Source organism: Seriola aureovittata, chromosome 2 (genome assembly GCF_021018895.1).
Source record: "Seriola aureovittata isolate HTS-2021-v1 ecotype China chromosome 2, ASM2101889v1, whole genome shotgun sequence".
NCBI lineage: Eukaryota > Metazoa > Chordata > Actinopteri > Carangiformes > Carangidae > Seriola > Seriola aureovittata.
In genome coordinates this window covers 17,484,236-17,502,299 of record NC_079365.1, presented here as the reverse complement: position 1 = coordinate 17,502,299, position 18,064 = coordinate 17,484,236, and the positions used below count along the sequence as shown (strand labels likewise).

The following is an 18,064-nucleotide window of genomic DNA, read 5'->3' as shown; positions in this document are numbered from 1 at the left end:
ACTACTAGTTGAGTATGTGAAATTATACATGTGCAGTGCCTATAAAAAAAAAGTATTCACCCAAGTTGGACTTTTTCATCTTTTATACTGATTGGAGTTTCCTGATATTAAATTGTAATAACCATCTGTAAACAACCTGCTCACTGTTTGTCCGGTCTGTTTTTGTGTGCGTTAAATGTACATATAGTGAACTTACTGTCAACTCAGACTTCACAATGGACTGTCACTGTCAATGTTTGACTGTAAACAAATAGAAATATTGATTTTTCCCTCCTAACATCTATGTTATGTACGTGATATATGATGAATAAAAGAACCAGTGAAAAGGAGTTACACTTCTGCCAAAGCCCAAGAGGACACCTGCAGGAAAACTGAAGCAAGTGCAAATGCAAAATTAAACAGGCTTTGATTAATTAATTAAATAATTAATTGTCATCTCTGATATAACATTGTCATCAATAATGGCTAATATTCCCCAGTATGTTACCCTGATGGATCACTCTATTGAATGTAATTAAGAGTTCAGTACACTTATGCTACTGTAAATTCCATTTATTCATAGCTACAGTCAAATCATATAAGCTACCCAATATCTGATATGCTCTGTTTCAGTCCAGCTGTTTAATGTCTTAATTCTTGTTAAAACCTCTTTTGTCAGTTACATTTTTGCAAGATTTAAATCATCCTGCAGGTGCTCTATCAACAGAGATGAATGATTCTCCTGTACAGTTAATGGCAATTTTACATTTGGCTCAGACAAGCCGACAATAACCTGTAGAGAAGCAGCTACAGGTTGAAAAAAAAAAAAAAAAAAAAAGTGTTAACTTTTCCCATCAGACACTTGGACAGAGAAACTGTCAGCTATATATATATATATTAAGTCAAAATAGATGGATCACAAGATGACAAGACACAAATCTTGGGTTGAGTTTCACAGCCAACACCTGTATTAACAACTCACTCCACAAAGGAGTTTTTTAAAAATAAAAAATAAGCTGGTGGATAAACAGTGATACATAAGCAGTTTTTAAAACTTTAATTTACAAAAGAATAGAAACTTAACAGTCCACTACTCAGTCATCTTTGCTTCCTCTGGATTAGGAGGTTTCCTTTTGAGAGGAATAACATAGATCCCATTCTTGGCCTCTTTTAGCCTCCACCATCGGCCCAACCTGAAGAAATGCAAACAGAAATGGAGAGTCAAAGGTAAAAGGTTAAACAGACCACATCAGAGAATCAGAAGCAAAATGTGAAACAGAAAGGAAAAGGGATAAAATCCTGTTTTATGATGCACTCTGCTTTGCAGTTTCAGACTCCAGTTAAGTTTCAAGATGAAGATGTCTGAATATAAACATTAATGGTTAAACATCTCCCTGTGGCGCCTCAAACCTTTCTCCATACCAACTGTTTGAAAGGAGTGAATCAATGTCCGTCAGACACTGACGTCAGAGCAAATACCACCTAAGTCAAGTTTGGATGCAGCTCCCAGTTTGACCTGATGAGACTGATGGTTGGGGTATTACACAAGTTCCTGGAAATGACTGGAGTCACTATCCTTCAGGTTATGATCAGTGCTTTTATTAACTTCAGGCAGCAGAAAATGTCTTGTAATGAATTCAATCTGAAAATCACATTTAAACCACATTTTTGAGTTGTTTTAAATCAGATTTGTGCAGATGGGTCTCAATTTATTCATCAAATCAGATGTGAAACTCTGATGTCGCATTCAGAGTACGGTGAGCTGGCCGAGCAAGTAGCATGAAATATGGCTATTTATAGTATAATTACTTGTCTGGTGAGCTCTGCAACATGACTTCACAACTATGGCACATGCAGGCTACCTTCATCTAGTCTGTATCTTACTGTTGGAAAATTATGTTTGTTTATACTGAGCTCAGTGAAGAGAGTTATTCTTATCCCAGTGAGCTAGAATCTATAACCTTACAAACTGTCACATACTGTTTCATCAATTTTCAGGTATGTGGCAGGTTTTTAATGATCCACTTTATGTTGTAAATAATAAAACATAACATCTGTAAAAGTCATTTTCTTGTATTCGGCTAAATGAAAAAGACCTAACATATACATTATCAAGCAATACATTTCCCAAAGTAAATAACTATTCTTGAGTGTTATTCAGTCAACTGATGTCATTGCACTGTGTCAGAAAACTCTGAAACAATAAAAGTAAAATGCATTTTCATCACATGTGGCAGAGGCTGATAAATTGATTGAAACTGCCATCTAGTGGACATTTAATTCACCTAACGAGAACCTCTACAGACATTAATTAGTTAATGGCAACTCTACAGGAAACATGAACATTAGTTCGTTTACCTGTGCTCCTGTCCAACTCCTGCCACCAGGAACTGACCGGCGCTCGAAAACTTAAGACTGTTGACAAAACCGGGCTGAGAGTGAAAGCAGATGGAGAGACAAAATATGATATTTTGAAATGGCAAATGAGGAAGCTGCCAGGAAAGTATTGGAAATGATGTGAATACACACACATCTTATGCAGATGTGACCTTTATACAAAAGTGAGGAGCAGGTAAGAGCTTACCACTGGGATGCTGAATAGAGGCTCCAGCCCACGGTAATTCTGGCCGCACTTCCAGAGCTGCACCTGTGAGTTGTGTGAACCTGTACAGAAGAACCACTGTTACTTTGTTAACTATAGACAGCAGAGCATCTTAAGTACAGCTGATGTAAATACATGTGAACCCACTGTTGTATTTGTAAGTGTGTAGGACACTTGATCAGGACCAATGCATTAATTATGTTGGTTACATTTGCAAAACAGTAAAAAGGATTAATTTAATGCGTCCTACACATATCAACGTGTGTTAGTAAAAGGACGGCAAGGAGGACTCTCACAGCCAGAAGCACCTGAGGCGACGGTATCTGAGTTGTGAAGCGCTGCTACTGAAGCGACCCAATGAGGCTGCTGCAGCTCTGCGTCACCATGGCAACCGTGAGCCTTCTTCACGGTGCTGAGAGGCTTCTTCTTGTTGACGCTCCAAAGAGACACGGAGCTGAGGTCGTTCAGAAAATTGAGAGAGGGCACGGAGGAGACACATGAGTGGATCTGTAAGCACAATGAGATCCCAGAAAATTAAACTGCAACTGATGTCTTACCCATCATCAGCTCCTGTTATCATGTGCTCCTCGTTTATGAGCTGGATACAGTCGATTGAACCCCTGTAGGAGGACAGAATAATAAAGTAGTGGATGATGTCAGTCTTTCTGTAGGCATCATAGGAGGTTATGACATATACTTGAATATTAGAAATAAAATGAGAGTGTTCTCTACCAAAATCAATTCTGCAGAATCAAATAAAACTATTCTGATTTCACAAAGTTCTGGGATTCTTTATAGATGTTGGACAATGAAAATTAAATCTTTCTGTTCTGGAAACCTATACTACGCTATGCTATACTATACTACACTCCACTCTACAGCGCTGCAAAACCAAAATGTGGTAGCAACATATTTGGTCCAAAAAAGCATGTAAAAGTAGCAAGATTTAGAAAACAGAAGTCCATTATCTTGGTAGCTGAGTTTGTCATACCACAAAAATAACAATGGCAATAACAATAGCTAAAGCTAATCACAATGGAGAACAGGAGCGACACCAGATAAACTAGACCTGCTGGAATCCAATTACTCTAGCTTAGCAGAGATGCATTAACTGTAGTCTCTCACTCTAATGAACTTCATTAGATTTGATGTGATTGAGCTTAAATCACTTAATTAATTAAATCTAATCAATTAAAATATCTTGTTACGTTGTTTCAAATGGACAAAGTTGAAGAAGAAAAAGGCAGACACTTCACGTTCCCAGTGCTCTCTGGAGTGCAGTAACTATTGCTACGGATGCTTTGTAGAGTGATAATGGTAAGTAATCAAACAGTCACAAGCCTTCAGAATTCAATCTTGTTCCTCAACTTCACTGTTTCTGTAATTACTGATATTTGCCTTTACGAGTCAGGATATTATAGTATACTACACTACATTACAATATACAACAATAACTTAAAGTATTCTACACTACAGTATACTGTATTACACAATAGTACACTACAGTACACTATACCAGACTACAGCCTTCCACACTAGACAATAGTGTACTATACTACTCTACACTTCACAACAGTATACTATGGTACATTACCATACACCACACTACAGTTTACTTTACATTCTACCAGCAGCAGGAGGCTTCAGTAGAACATTGTGTTGCTAGTAGAAAAATACGGCCAACAGACAGGAAGAGACTCACTCATGGCCGTGGAAGACGAGCTGAGACTCCTCGGCTATCTTCCACACCCTCACGGTGCGATCCCGTCCTCCCGCGGTCACACAGCGCTCACGGCTCAGACTGTCCAGTCCTGTGATAGAATCCTGATGCCCAAAGCTACAGAGATTGAAGATCACAGTTAAATTCACATATTCAAGACAAATGCAAGTGTTTGGCAGTGACACGAATGATCTTCTCGGTTACTCACAGAGTTTCCACATATGCATTCTCGTCCACATTCCAGACCTTGATTGAGCGGTCATGAGAGGCGCTGTAGAGATCATGAGTTCCCTTCCTGAATGAAAGACCCTGAGAAGAAAAAGACATTTATATGATTCACAGGAAGATCTCAGAACTACGGTAAAGTCTACGTACCTGTTAAAATAAAAATAAAATAGATGTATGCAACGGAGGGAGAAAGAGGGAAAGCATACCGACACAGGGCCTTTGTGTCCTGTGAATTTATAAAGATGTTTACACGTTGCTGCCTCCCAAATCATAATCAGTTTGTTCATGTCTCCGGTGGCCTAAAAAGATGTGGAGAAAGTGGGCACTGTTACCATATGATGAGGCTCTTGGCAAGACTGACTCAGGTTATGCAGGTTTCCCAAAAAAGGGACAAAAGCAGAATATACTGAGAGAACACTACTCACCAAGTATTTTCCATCTGATGATACGGCCATGCACAGGATGTGGGCTGTATGTCCAACATGGCGATCCTCTGTACCTTTCCTTCCACCGTGTATTGTATGCAATTTCTTCCCACTCTCAACATCCCCTGAAGTTGTAATAAAAACAAAACTGATCACAGTCTGCAAAATCAAATGATGTGCTTTTGCAACTATAAGATAAAGGCTTCTCAGTATTTCACTGTATACTAACATTTAATGATGGAGCAGTCTTTTGCAGCAGAAAAGATGCACTTGTCATCAGGGGAGATGACCAGACAGGTAATTGGAAGTTTGTGTCCTCTTAACACCCGGATCTCTGAAGCATCTGGTGGTATGAGCTAAAATGCATATCATCAAATAAAAGTCAGTTTATCTATAAACACTCCCCCCCCCCATCATGCAAAAGTAACTTAAGAAATGAAAATTCCCACACTTACATCTTTGGCAATAAGTCGCTGGAGTTTTCCTTTCTGTTCGAGCTGGGGAGAACCACATACACACCAAGATCAATAACATAGACCAATGTATGGTAAATGATCTTACATATGAATTCCACAATGTAAGTGATTCTTACCACTTCTTCTTCAAGTCTTCCTGCAATCAGGTCACTTTCAAAGTCGTCTTCCTCTGCTTTTCTTTCCTCTGGTAAGAACAGATATCCCACAATAAATACAATACATACACACACTGACTGTAATTTTAAACCAGCATGCCGCATGGATAAAACAGGCTTACCTTCGTCCTTTAGCTGTTCAAGGTAAAGTTTGGCTAACCTAAGTTTCTTCTCCTGTGGCGTTTCCGCATATTCATTATCCTCATTGGACTGCCTCTTCCTGGGCACTATGGGACTGAGCAAAGAAAAACAATAACTTCACAGCTACTAGAAAACCATGTCATCGATGCACAACCTCAAGTGAGCACATCAGACACTCACCCCTCTGTCTCAGAGTCGCTGGAAATCTCTTCGTTGTATTTGGAGGTGGGCTTGTTCGCCCTCACTTTGCTCTTGGCAGCAGAATCCCCATCACCCTGCATCAGGAGAAAACAGAGGGTTTGTAGTGATAAATAAAAAGGTTACGTTCGTTCCTGAAACAGTGTAAAAAGACGTTTGAACAGCAAGTTAGATCAGGTCAGTCGCATGAGTTAACCTGCTGATTTAGCTTGCTTGCTAAGATTCCAGCTAACTTACCTTTCGTTTAGTCACCGGTGTATTTTTCCCCTTTTTGGATAATTTGGGGTTTTCTTTTGCCTTTACAAAAAAAGACGACGACATGGTGAAACACCACACGTAGCGTTTCAAAGTATACGAGTTAACTCCACAAGTCAACACTGAACCCACATGGGTACACGCCAACCGAACAGAATACTCAAGTTAGGTTTGAACACAGACGCTGATTGGTTGATATTAACGGTTGCTTCGCTTTGTCCCGCCTTTTGTTAAGATTCTGAATTCCCATTGGTTAAATTAAGAATTTACATGAGCAGGAAACTGTACTTGGGAAAATACTTCCCTCGGGGAATAAGTTTTCGCACAATTGTTCCGCACATAATTGTAAAAATATAAATTTCTCAACACAACGATCTTATATATATGTGAACCATATAAAGTAAAAGATAAATATAGAGGCAGTATTTCACACATATTTAACCGCAAACGTTTTGCGCGGCTGTTCAAAATGAACCGTAGTTGTATGAGGATCTATGTACTGTACTACTGCAGTAGTACTACTACTTCCTCTACTACGCAGTATTTCCATTTACTGCGCTGTCTTTGTCCTCAGTGAGTGTCGTTACATTTTATCCTTGAAGTCGAGCTGAACGGCCAGGTGAGCCTCCTCTGAACACGCCTAACATTGAATATCACATGTACTGATAATGTATTGAGAGACAGGTTGTGTCACTCACTGTCTCCAGGTGGAGGCAATCCGGACGCTAGTAGGTGGGGTTGAGGAGGAAGGGGGTGGGGGGCGTGCAATGGGAACTAACTTTTCATTATTGTGTCGCATGACTGAGTTTCAAAGAAACCGTAAATAAACAAGTCAACTGAAAAAGTTTGACTCAAAGTTTGACTTCACCCTGTGCAGGAAAGCAGCCCTTGATGAGTCAACTGACCACATCTCTGCTCTCTCCAGATTTTTTTTATTTATTTATTATATCCCCATGCCACCCAAGAGAGACGCTGGAACGACTTCAGCACACCCGCCAATGAAGATGATAAAGATCGGCACAGAGTCACAGGAGTTTGGCTGTGATCCAGTGGAGGATAAGTACAGGCTGGCTGACGAGCCCAGCTACTCACCTTTTCCCAACAATGAGGTGAGAGATATGAGTATTTATTTGTGCTTAAAACTAAGAGCTGTTTACCTTACCATGCATGGGAGCGTTGATATAATTTCTTCTCATTTGACAGAGTGAAACCATTGAATTTGACGATGAAAATGTTGCAAGTCCAGGCATCAGAACAGACACCATCAGTCTCCTCATGAAAATAGAGCAACTGCAGGCACAACTCAAGTATGAACGCAGGTGTAGAATTTTGGCAGAGAGAGAGCTGAGGGAGCTGAAAGGTGGGTGGAAAAAGATAACTTGTTAATTTAATTAATATGCTTAAAATATATCTGTCAAGGCCACACAGTCAAATTACTGTAAGTGATTAATTTTGATCATAGCCCCCCTCTACACTGAAGTCATGTTCTCTCTCTTACTTTTGTTAAATGTGAGGATTTAATGTCATGAATAGGAGGTTACATTCTATGATTAAACATGTCTGACTCATTAAGGCTGATGCTTTTTCTTCGACTAAAACAACTTAAAAGTTTAAGCACAAGAAATAAAATAAAATAAAATAAAGGTAATGCTTTATTTTACATGTCCATAGTTTCCGAATAATTTCCAAGAAGGTTCCTGGAAATTACACTTGTTAATTGATGCTAATTACAATTACATTTTTAAGATTTACAATTAAATAGTTGTAATTAAACAGTAGTGTAACCCAGAGGGTCAGCTGAAGATTTTTTTACAGTGGCGCATTCCCTGTGACATACTTTGATAATCAAGTCTCCAGTAATTGATGAATGAATGTCTTTAAATTGACCTTTCTTCCAGGGACATTTCTGTTTTAATTATAATCAGTACTGAATTATATTGATCACTCTAGAAATTTTCCTAGGAAATTTGAAAATCTTTAAATGTCTGGCCAAATTAAAGAAAGGGGATTTATTATTCTCCTCCACAATTACATACCAGTAAAGAGGTGTAGAGAAGGCTTAGAAATAACATTTGGATAATAATGTAAGTAAAGATTAAAATGTAATTGATCAGTCGCATGAAAAACAAAATGCGAAACTATATTCTTTCACAGAGTTTTGGTCGTTCTGAAGGGGTAATTATAATTTATGATGTTATTCCAAAACTCCAGACTACAGCTCTGAGGCTAGGCTGTACACTTACAATACAGTAATCTTCAACCTGCAGTGCGGAACTTTTGTCTCCCCCTTCTGGCAATGAGAGTAATTACACAAACAGTGCTCTCTAATGAGGAAACACCACATAAATGGAAATCCTTGTTTGTCCTTTCCTTCGCCTCTGAGCAACGAGTTTCTTTAGAGCATCAGAAATTTCTTGGATGCTTCCTAGGTTTTTCCGCCATAGCCTGTATTATACTCCTAGTTGCTGCAGCCTACTCTGTCTCCATTGCTACAGTTGCTCCCCTCTTCAGCTCTGGCAAACCAATCATTGCTGGCTGACGTAAAGCACACTGCTACCAATGGGCCGGCGCAGTAATGCCGCCACAGACACCAGATTTAAAACTTTGATATAATGTGGAGTACAGAGATTTACCTGCCGCTGATGGCCCTAATCAGTTTTTCGGGAGCTCATTTAGCAAGTGCTTGAATTTATATGTGAAATTCCTGCACTCCAGCTTGAATATTCCCGCTCTTATTTCAGCATTTCAAACCTGATTTTACACTTTTTGCAGAGATGAACACTCTCATGATGCAGATGAGGCACACAGCACATGAACTACGAGTCACCCTGGATCACGTTCTCCAGGGAGGCGAGGCAACAGCTGCACCACAAAACTCTCAAGATGAAACCCTCTCTTTCCTGACTGAGCCTGAGGCAGAGATGAGAGCGGTCCATAATATCCCAGAGGTCAGCCCCTCAAATATTCCTTGTTTTCTAATAACTACAATTTTGGTGAAGATTAAACTCATTAGCGCTTGGAACTAACATTTCTCATTTCTTTTTTTGCCCTCAGGACGACCTCAACTTCCTGTTTCTCGCTGAAAATCTTCGAGTACCAAAAAATCTTTATGAGCGCATTGCAGAGATTGCAGACTACAAGAAGTACACTTCAGCGCTGCTGATGATACTTTTTGACAGAGAGACGTTGGCCACACACTCTCTGCAGGGCCGGAGGAACACCTTTACAGGAGAGGATTGTCACAAGCCTCAACTCCCACCTGACATCTTGAGAAGTATAATTGGTAAGATAAAGAACATTTGCTTAACATTGAATTATAAGCACACAGTCCCGCTCATTATACATGAATTTGAAAGCAAAATGGAGATTAAAACTTTGATGATGGTGTTTCTTTTTCCAGATCATGTGGCAGCCAAGTTCGGTGTTGATAGCAGCCAAATAAAAACTGCAATCCGGACAAAGTTGAATAACGAGGACAAACTATTAAAGAAGAGGCTGGGATTGGGTAAAGCTGAAAACAAAGCGATTATTGATCAAAGCTTTTGCCAAGATGCTTCACTGCTGCCTGAAAATGAAACAATGAGAAATGACTCTCAATTATAGGATTTCAAGTCTGCCATCATTTGTTTATCACCAGTTATTAATTTCTGATAGAAATGTGTGAGAAGTTACCTTTTTAAAAAAAAAAAAAAAAAAAATCCACATCTAGTTTATTCAGTATTGAAATCAACTTTTTTTTTTTTTCTTTTTTTTTTTTTAACCTTGACTGTTTTTGTCTGTTGTACTTTATGTTTGAAAAGTGTAAAGTTTAACCTGGTGACCCAACCAAGCCGTTGAGCAACACTATAAAATGTCACGTATAATCGTCAGTGGTGGAACTAGGAACTGAGAGTTCTTATTTAATCTGAGGTAGTAAGTGGATGTGTCCAAATAACAGGTCTGTGAAGTTGATCATTCTTACTGCATTTTAATCAGCTGGCCTTTGTGTGTTTGAAAGTAGGAGATGTTTAAAATAACAGAGCGCTCATCTGTACCTTGTTGTTCACAACAAATCGTGCTTTACATCACGTGATATTGTCTTTCTAGAACTTTTTGTTGCCGTTTTAGAATAAGCCTGAAGAGATAATTAATCTTCCTGCATCCACAACACCAGTTACACCACATCTCTGTTTGTTGTGCTTCACTACGTAAGGGCCAATAAACTTTTTGAGCTGATGTCCTCGTGTTATCTTAACTCTCATCCGTTCCTTGCATCACCACATTAAAGTGCTGTCCTGTGCTCTCATGGGAATATGGGTTTGTTTTCCCAGCAACCAACAGATGTCAGTGCTGAGCTCCATTTCATGCACCTCTGCAAGCATTGATTCACTCACCCAAAGGGCACAGCTGTTGTGAGATGATAGGTGCTATTACAAAATCAAGAAATGGGATTAAGTCCATTGGAAGAAGAAAGTGTTTTGTGTGTAAAATGGTGAATGGACAAAGCAAATTCGAGAGCAATACTTCAGTGTCTTCATTCTCTCTGAATCTCTGGAGAGGAGAATAGAGGAGCATGTGTGACAGGCAGAGGCATAGTGGACAGTGTGTGACAGTCACTGCCACATACTGACTGATGAAAGACAGTGTGAGTTTGTGTGTGTGTGTGTGTGTGGGGTGGGGTGGGGGGTGGCGGTTTGATAGAGTCGTCTTCTCTTGAAAGACGTGATGTGAACAATCACCCACTGCTGGCTCCTCCCCCTCCTTTCCCTTCAAGCCAGCTGTGCTGTCTCACTGGACTCAACACATCACCTCTCTCTCTGTCAGTATCAGTGCTCCCTGGGGACCAATTTTTTTTTTATTTTTTTTTTTTTCCTTCAAGGATCTTCTGTTTCTTTGACTAAAATACATATTTCATCAGAAGTTCCAACATGGCAGCACAGTTCCTGAGAGGGCTCTGTGAGGTGGATCAGCACTTCTACACACCTGGAAACAACATCTGAGCTTTTCAAGGATTCAGAGATGAGCCATCACAAAGCTTTGGAAGTGCTCAACTTTACAAGACTCTGAGAAAAACTTTTTGGTGGAACTACAGCCAATTTTCATGTAAGCGCTACTTATTTTTTCTTGGTTGGACAGAGTTAAATCAGTGTTTGTGGATAGATGAACCTAATTTTCTACAGGGGATAAATCTGGTGAAATTATGACCACTGATGAACTTGCAGACAAATATTCCAGAGAGTTAGCACGAGGGCCTTAAAACATCCAAGAGAGGGAGCTGATGTTATTGACCAGTGTTATCAATAATTAAGAGTTTCATTTGTGACTGTTTCCAGCATTAGGGATAACAAACCAGACAAAAAGTTATGTATACAACAACGACTCTTCAACCCATCACATATGGAGTGAGGCGCTGATTTTTGCAGCCTCTCCTCCTTTATGTGGACATCTCGAGCTAATTGTCATTCACTGGTATGTGGTTTATCTCCTAACTGAAACCTATGATTACAATATCAGAATATTTACAGCCATTGAAACATGCTGCAATTCATCCAATATCCCTTGTGTTTCTTGTTTTTTGCCTCAAAAGTGCTGTGACTATATCCTGGATTAATGAAATTCACATTGTCACATTTCTTGTGTTTAACTTAGATCACACCTATTCAAACAAATTCTATTAATTTTTTTTCATCACAATAGATCACTGATCCATTGAATATTTCTCGCTTGGCATTATTTTTTATTTGATATAAAATCAAACATAATGATATTATTTGTAACATATCAACTTACATGCAATAAAATTATTAGTATAATTAAAAAGGTCACCACAGTGGGTTGGATTAACAGGTTTCCCAGCGTAGGCTAAAATGCACAGTAACATAGATTTGTGAGGGATTAAATGACCTGCATACTTCCCATCATCCTCATTATAATGTATAAAAATAATTTGCTGATGCTGATTTCTTTTTAGTAACAGTGAAGAATTACAGCAGAGGAAAAATGCACCGGATGTTTTTCTATCGAATGAATAAATACAAAAGTCTTTAAAGAACTAAATAAACTGGTGGCTGAAAATGATCATCCCCTTCAAAAGTACAACGTGGACTTTAAGGATATGAAAATGAGGACACCCTTACATAATGTGCACGAGAATGTACATGTACTAGTCCCTCGTGGGGATAAATCTCAGTGCAAACATGGCATGCCAATAGCTGTGCACCAGCAGATTACAGCAGGGGAGCACATCAGTGGATCACTGGCAGTGACCAAGCACATGTATTTAGGACACCGTCATGCATTTAAAACCCGATTATGTTTATGAGCTCAAGACGAGTGGATAAATGCATGGGAAGCTGCATTTCAAGGCCACAACATAAGGATGTATCAAATTAAATCCGTTCAATGAAAATGTAACTACAGTAAACACATAATATATATTCAGTCAATGCTTGCTGGTTGTTTTTCATGAGAAAACCCCCCACAATGATGGTGGGGGGGTCAGACCTGTCCTGGTGAGAGGTTTCCTCTTTGATGGTGTGGTGCAGGGTGACACTGAACACATACTAATCAATCCAGCCAGTTCCCTGCAGCTGGGCTAAAACAAGCTCACTCATTATCTTTCATTTCAAAAGGATGGGGACGGATGGAGGAGAGACAGGGTGCCCTCCATGAATTATTCCTATTGATCAAGTCTCTTCCTCACTAAAGAGAGAGGGAGAAAAAGAGAGAGCATCGCCTCTAAAATACTCCCACAAATAATATGAACAGTTATTGATTAACTTTCCACCACCTTTTAAGGTATGTACATGTACAGTATGTGTTCTCTTTAACGTTATGACAATGCAGGGAGGATCTGTGCATATTTATATGTGGACACTTGACATCAGTCACTATAAGTGGGAGGAAAAATGATGAATAAAGTGCATAAAGTTTACTTGTCATGTTAAGTATTATTCAGCCGTCTGTACACGGACGTCTTTTGTGGCCCTGGTGGAGCTTTGCCAATCCTGTTAATGTCATTGTGATGTCATCGGGGTTATGTCAGCTTAGGTCTGTATAGACTACACATTTATGACAGAAACCCTGCATTACAAATTACACATATGGAGTTTAAAAGTTGTAGATACTTACCATGCAGATATCTATGATTCTTTGAGCATGACCCCTACCAGTAACTGTAAGTCAAGATCTCACTCACCGCTGCTTCGATTTATTTGTTAAATCTGTCTCTAAAGAACCCCCAACTTTATGGAAGTTGAATACTCAATTGCTAGAATAGACCTTTAAGACTGCTAAATGTTACTTCATGCATATGTCATATCAGCTGTTTTATTAGTATAACATTCAGCTGTGTCTTTAAAGCGGCTATATTCAAGATTTTTATATCAACAATGGAGCACGCAGCTACTTGGACTCGCTCATATGACGAACCCTCAGAGGTTTGTCGACCGTCTCCCTCTGCAGTTCCTCTCAGCTCCACTCATCGTTGTGGTTGCATGGCCTGCAGCTTGTATTGTTTTGGTTCCACTCTCTCCATCAGTGTCTATCAGGTGGACACAAATACAAAGACAAAGATAACGATAACGATAACAATGATAATGTTACTCTGTATCTGCTGGATATGTAAATAAGTAGCTGTTTGCAAACAACTTAACCATATCATCTTATATCATGTTAAATAATATATTAAAAAACTGTTAATGCAATTCATTAAGTGTTTATTGAACATAAATGTTAAATATCCTGTTTTAATGGACTTTATTTTCTCTTCACAGCTGTGAATTTGACGTCTGTAGGATCCTTCAGTCTCATCACTGAACAATGGGAGAGTCTGGAATAGAGATGTGTACTTTGAAACCTTTATTATGAATCATGGAGGAAAACAGTTCATTTCTGACCCCTGACTACAATGACAGCACCTCCGCTTGGGCGCCGATGCCCTCGGCTCCCAGCAGGCACCTGGGCGCCCTTCCCAACCCCCAGACACGCTTCAAGGACCTGGCGGGGATATTTTTCATGGTGACCCTGAATGTTCTGGCACTTCTGGCCAACACCGCTGTTCTGGTTGTTGTCATGAAGGCCCCTCACCTCAGGAAATTTGCCTTTGTTTGTCACCTGTGTGCAGTGGACCTGCTGTGTGCCATGTTGCTCATGCCTCTTGGGATTGTGTCCAGCTCTCCGTACTTTGCTGATGTGGTGTTCACTGTGCTGGAGTGTCAGGTCTACGTATTCCTCAATGTAATCCTCATAGCTGCCTCTATCTTCACCATCACAGCCATCAGTGTGGAGCGTTACTACTACATCGTCCACCCTATGCGCTACGAGGTGAAGATGACGCTGAAGCTGACCGCTGCTGTCATGGCGATGGTGTGGGTGGCCTCTGCCATACTGGGGTTGTCCACTGTGTTTGGGTGGCCGTCCTACGGCAGCCTGAACACCATCAGTGCTGCACACTGCTCGCTGCATTGGAGCCACAGCGATCACAGACGAGTTTTCTCTGTGCTCTTCAGTGTCACCTGTTTCTGCCTGCCTGCTGTTGTCATTTTTGCTGTCTACTGCAATGTGTATAAGGTGGCCCGCGTGGCCGCCCGCCAGCATGGACCTCTGCCCTCATGGACAAACAGTCAACTGAAGCATCGCTCTGACTCCATAAACAGCCAGACCACCATCATCACAACCCGCAGCGCCCCACGCAGGACTATGCGTGATCGTCATTTTGGTGGTGGTAAAGCTGCCCTCACTCTGGTGGTCATTGTTGGCCAGTTTCTGATCTGCTGGCTGCCTTACTTTGCCTTCCACCTCCATCTGACAATAGATGCAGCGTCCAACCTTCCTGATGACCTGCAGGAAGCAGTCACCTGGCTGGCATATTCCTCCTTTGCTATTAACCCATTTTTCTACGGGCTTCTCAACCGGCAGATCCGGGAGGAGCTTTGTAAGCTGAGGCGCTGCTACTCGGCCCGGCCAGTGGAGCTGGCTGTCTCCAGCCACGAGGGCTCAGGCCACGAGAACTTCCTGCAGTTCCTCCACAGGACCAGCTGCACATTAGAGACACAAGCAAGCTATGCCACATCCAGTCCTAGAAACACTCTGGATCAGACCGGACAGACTGGCTTCAGGATACCGGGGCAGATCCCAGAAGAGTTCAGTTAGTCATACACCTCGCTGTTGTGCCACGGGATTAATCATCTGCAGAACTATTGGAGAAAAAGATAGATACAGCATCAAGAAATAAATTCTGAGCTTTTGTGTTTGAAACTTGACTCTTTTCCTTTATCTAAAAATTAGGTTCAGAAAGAAATACTGGAACATAAAGCTAATGGAGATAGGTTTTTAAATTGTTGTTACTGCTTTTGTGGTCGATCTAGCAGTTATACAGTGACTAATCAAGTGAGGGAGACTTTATTTTTACTGGCTACTAAAGCAAAGTTACTGTTTATCTGCAAACCGTATATCTGTTTTAATAAAAGTTATCACATCATACTTGAACAGTAAGTCATGACAATATATCCAGTTAAGAGAACTGACAAAGGGATTTACAATCTACTGAGCAAGAGAGTGAGCAGTAATTTACTATTACAATATCTATAAATTCAGGACACTACTTGTTTTTATATACAAATATAGCAGCAATCTTCTTTATACGAGTCAATATTCAACAATTCAATGTTGTCATGTTGCAGGAATTTCTGTAAACTTTATTTATTGTACTGAAAGAAGAGACACATCACTGTCTGTTCAAGAATTTGTTATTTCTTATTGCTTTAATTGTGCAAATAAACACTTGTTACCTTAATCATTTATGTAAATCATATCGCAGTACATACAGAGATTTTCTTTCTTTTCTTTTCATATCATTGATTTAGTATTTTCTGACAGCAGAGAATGATTGGTGTTCAGATGGAATCATTCATTTGAAAGGGTCAGCCTCTGAAAATAACGGAGCAACAATGTGATCAAGCTGTCCTGTAACCATGAGATCAACAGCCGGCCTCCAAATTAAAAGTCCGTCACGTGTCCAGCCCAAGAATCCCTGAGCTCAATCACTGTAAGTCTCTTTGAATAAGTGTGCCAAATGGTTAGAAACGTAAGAGTGAAATTCTTTTCACTCTCTGAGCACTAAAAAAAAAGCACTAGAATGAGCCATATGCAGCAGTAACATGGTACCTGCATGTGCATCTGTATATGTTTGACATTTTGTCTCTGTTAGGTTTTGGGTCCTGACCCTGTGTTCATTTGTGAAAACCCTGTGACTAAGACTGAACCCAGTTAACTCATGATTATATAAGGAGAAAATGCCATTTCATAATGGGTGAAGTGGTGGTCTATAATACCATCATAATATGCGTACACTGGTACACAGATTAACCACAAAGAATTCATATTTCCATGCATTTATCTATGAATATGACCTACTTTCCAAATTCCATAGACATCAAAATGATGGTATGTGCAGTTTGTTCTTATTAGAGTAAGTTAATCATGTATATTCTACACAGATCAATCAATCGAGACAGTTTGATGATGATTGACTGTTGATATTTTGAGGGAATATGCAGCTCTCCCACACAGATTAGATTTAAGGGATATCGACGGATGGACTCGCTGATAAATGGTGACAAATGAAAAGAGCACATCCTCAGCTAAATTTACATAAAACCTGTGAACACCATCAAGAGAAATAAATCAGTAAACAGATAATCAGATTAGCTGCTTGTCACTGGGATGTCAGTGGGAGGAGTGAGAACTGTATAAGTATATGTATATGTACTGACAGGTAGGAGAAAGGGCATCCTACACACACACACACACACACACACACACACACACACACACACACACACACACAAACTGACATCCAAAAACATGAGTGATTGAAGTGATTTATAGACATCTAGATTATGTTAAAAGCATGATAAGACGGTGTCATTTTATGGTCTCTGGCCATACACACATTCAGGAACCAGCTGCAGAGTATCATTGCAACTTTGATAACGGCACAGCTTGTATTATCAAAATCAACATAATAAAATACAGTCAAGAACAAGCAGTGATGCGCACAAAGTGTGCAAATGAGTCAAAGTTTGTGGTGCACAAATAGACGAGACGCATATATATCATCATCATTACCACGATAAAGAGGATGTTTAACTGGGATGTTTAAAAAAGAAGAAGGATAAAAGGATAACCTCCCACCTCAGTGGCCGCTTTTATTATATCAAGACAATCACACTGTCACTGTCCATCTCTTTTGCAGAGCATATTCATCGTAGATCAAACACAAGCCCACTCTCTGAAGAAAATGAGAATTCACGCCTTCAGCTCAGTCGAGGGTGTTTTGTTATTCGTCTGTACTTAATGGCAACTCCACTGAAAAGACCTAATGTTCTCCAGCGGGCCTTACCTGGAGCTGTCTGTTTACTCTCAACTTGATGAGCTTCTCCGCTGCTGCACACACAGTGATAATGAGAGAAGCAAAGGGAGAGAAGGTGTGACTCATGGCTTCATGACTGACAGCGAACCACATTATCTCCCTCGAACCAGAGTTTCCTCAGAACTGCATGTTCACATATACCATGAGAGCTGCTCAACCATCCTCACAGAGCACTACGAGCTACAAGGACCCAAAGCCAAGATGAGGCAAAAGTGTGCAAATCACAGGCTCCTGGTTCAGAAACGATCCAGCACAAAAGCACAACTTCCTGTTTTCACACTTACTCTTTTTTTTTTCAAGTGTTAAACAAACAAGATATAACTTGTTAATTGGTCAACTTGTTACCTTTGCCAGCCTTACTGTACTGACATCAGACAATCAAACTCTCAGCGCAAAACCAAACAAATATATTTCTCAAAATGTCAAACTGTTCCTTTTAACATTCACATATGAATTTCTCTTGTGGAAGGCT

The 18,064-nt window shown here is 40.0% G+C and overlaps 3 protein-coding genes across 4 annotated transcripts; 2 read left to right on the top strand and 1 right to left on the bottom strand.

Annotated features, from left to right (window-relative positions):
• Nucleotides 1-1,021: 1,021 nt before the first annotated feature.
• On the bottom strand, nt 1,022-6,351 carry rrp9 (ribosomal RNA processing 9, U3 small nucleolar RNA binding protein). 2 transcript variants are annotated; one of them, XM_056396466.1, is made up of 15 exons: nt 6,162-6,351; nt 5,907-6,001; nt 5,708-5,820; nt 5,547-5,614; nt 5,410-5,451; nt 5,184-5,310; nt 4,955-5,079; nt 4,736-4,828; nt 4,510-4,610; nt 4,284-4,418; nt 3,139-3,201; nt 2,878-3,035; nt 2,564-2,643; nt 2,338-2,411; nt 1,022-1,172 (listed from the first exon to the last, which is right to left on the bottom strand). In XM_056396466.1, the coding sequence occupies exons 1-15, from the start codon at nt 6,243-6,245 to the stop codon at nt 1,070-1,072; spliced, it is 1,461 nt and encodes a 486-aa protein (XP_056252441.1). In that variant the 5' UTR covers nt 6,246-6,351; the 3' UTR covers nt 1,022-1,069. The 2 variants fall into 2 exon arrangements, with proteins under 2 accessions (XP_056252441.1, XP_056252450.1); XM_056396475.1 differs by having other exon boundaries at nt 2,890-3,035; nt 6,162-6,349.
• Nucleotides 6,352-6,582: 231 nt separating this feature from the next.
• Nucleotides 6,583-10,394, top strand: LOC130181982 (uncharacterized). The gene is made up of 6 exons (XM_056396484.1): nt 6,583-6,798; nt 7,105-7,288; nt 7,383-7,539; nt 8,952-9,127; nt 9,234-9,462; nt 9,580-10,394. Exons 2-6 carry the CDS (start codon nt 7,133-7,135, stop codon nt 9,780-9,782), a joined length of 921 nt encoding a protein of 306 aa, XP_056252459.1. The 5' UTR covers nt 6,583-6,798; nt 7,105-7,132; the 3' UTR covers nt 9,783-10,394.
• Nucleotides 10,395-10,874: 480 nt separating this feature from the next.
• Nucleotides 10,875-16,162, top strand: si:ch211-213o11.11 (probable G-protein coupled receptor). Its single transcript, XM_056400835.1, has 2 exons — nt 10,875-11,261; nt 13,934-16,162. Exon 2 carries the CDS (start codon nt 14,031-14,033, stop codon nt 15,309-15,311), a length of 1,281 nt encoding a protein of 426 aa, XP_056256810.1. The 5' UTR covers nt 10,875-11,261; nt 13,934-14,030; the 3' UTR covers nt 15,312-16,162.
• The last annotated feature ends 1,902 nt before the right edge of the window (nt 16,163-18,064 follow it).

What these genes read in the sequence shown, in the direction of transcription:
- rrp9 (XM_056396466.1), bottom strand. Translation starts at nt 6,245, where the DNA reads ATGTCGTCGTCTTTTTTTGTAAAGGCAAAAGAAAACCCCAAATTATCC. An exon ending in ATAACAGGAGCTGATGATGG is followed by an intron (nt 3,036 to 3,138) that starts GTAAGACATCAG and finishes GAACGACCTCAG; the next exon opens with CTCCGTGTCTCTTTGGAGCG. An exon ending in CTCTATTCAGCATCCCAGTG is followed by an intron (nt 2,412 to 2,563) that starts GTAAGCTCTTAC and finishes TTTCACTCTCAG; the next exon opens with CCCGGTTTTGTCAACAGTCT.
- LOC130181982 (XM_056396484.1), top strand. Translation starts at nt 7,133, where the DNA reads ATGCCACCCAAGAGAGACGCTGGAACGACTTCAGCACACCCGCCAATG. An exon ending in CGGTCCATAATATCCCAGAG is followed by an intron (nt 9,128 to 9,233) that starts GTCAGCCCCTCA and finishes TTTTGCCCTCAG; the next exon opens with GACGACCTCAACTTCCTGTT. An exon ending in CATCTTGAGAAGTATAATTG is followed by an intron (nt 9,463 to 9,579) that starts GTAAGATAAAGA and finishes TTCTTTTTCCAG; the next exon opens with ATCATGTGGCAGCCAAGTTC.
- si:ch211-213o11.11 (XM_056400835.1), top strand. Translation starts at nt 14,031, where the DNA reads ATGGAGGAAAACAGTTCATTTCTGACCCCTGACTACAATGACAGCACC.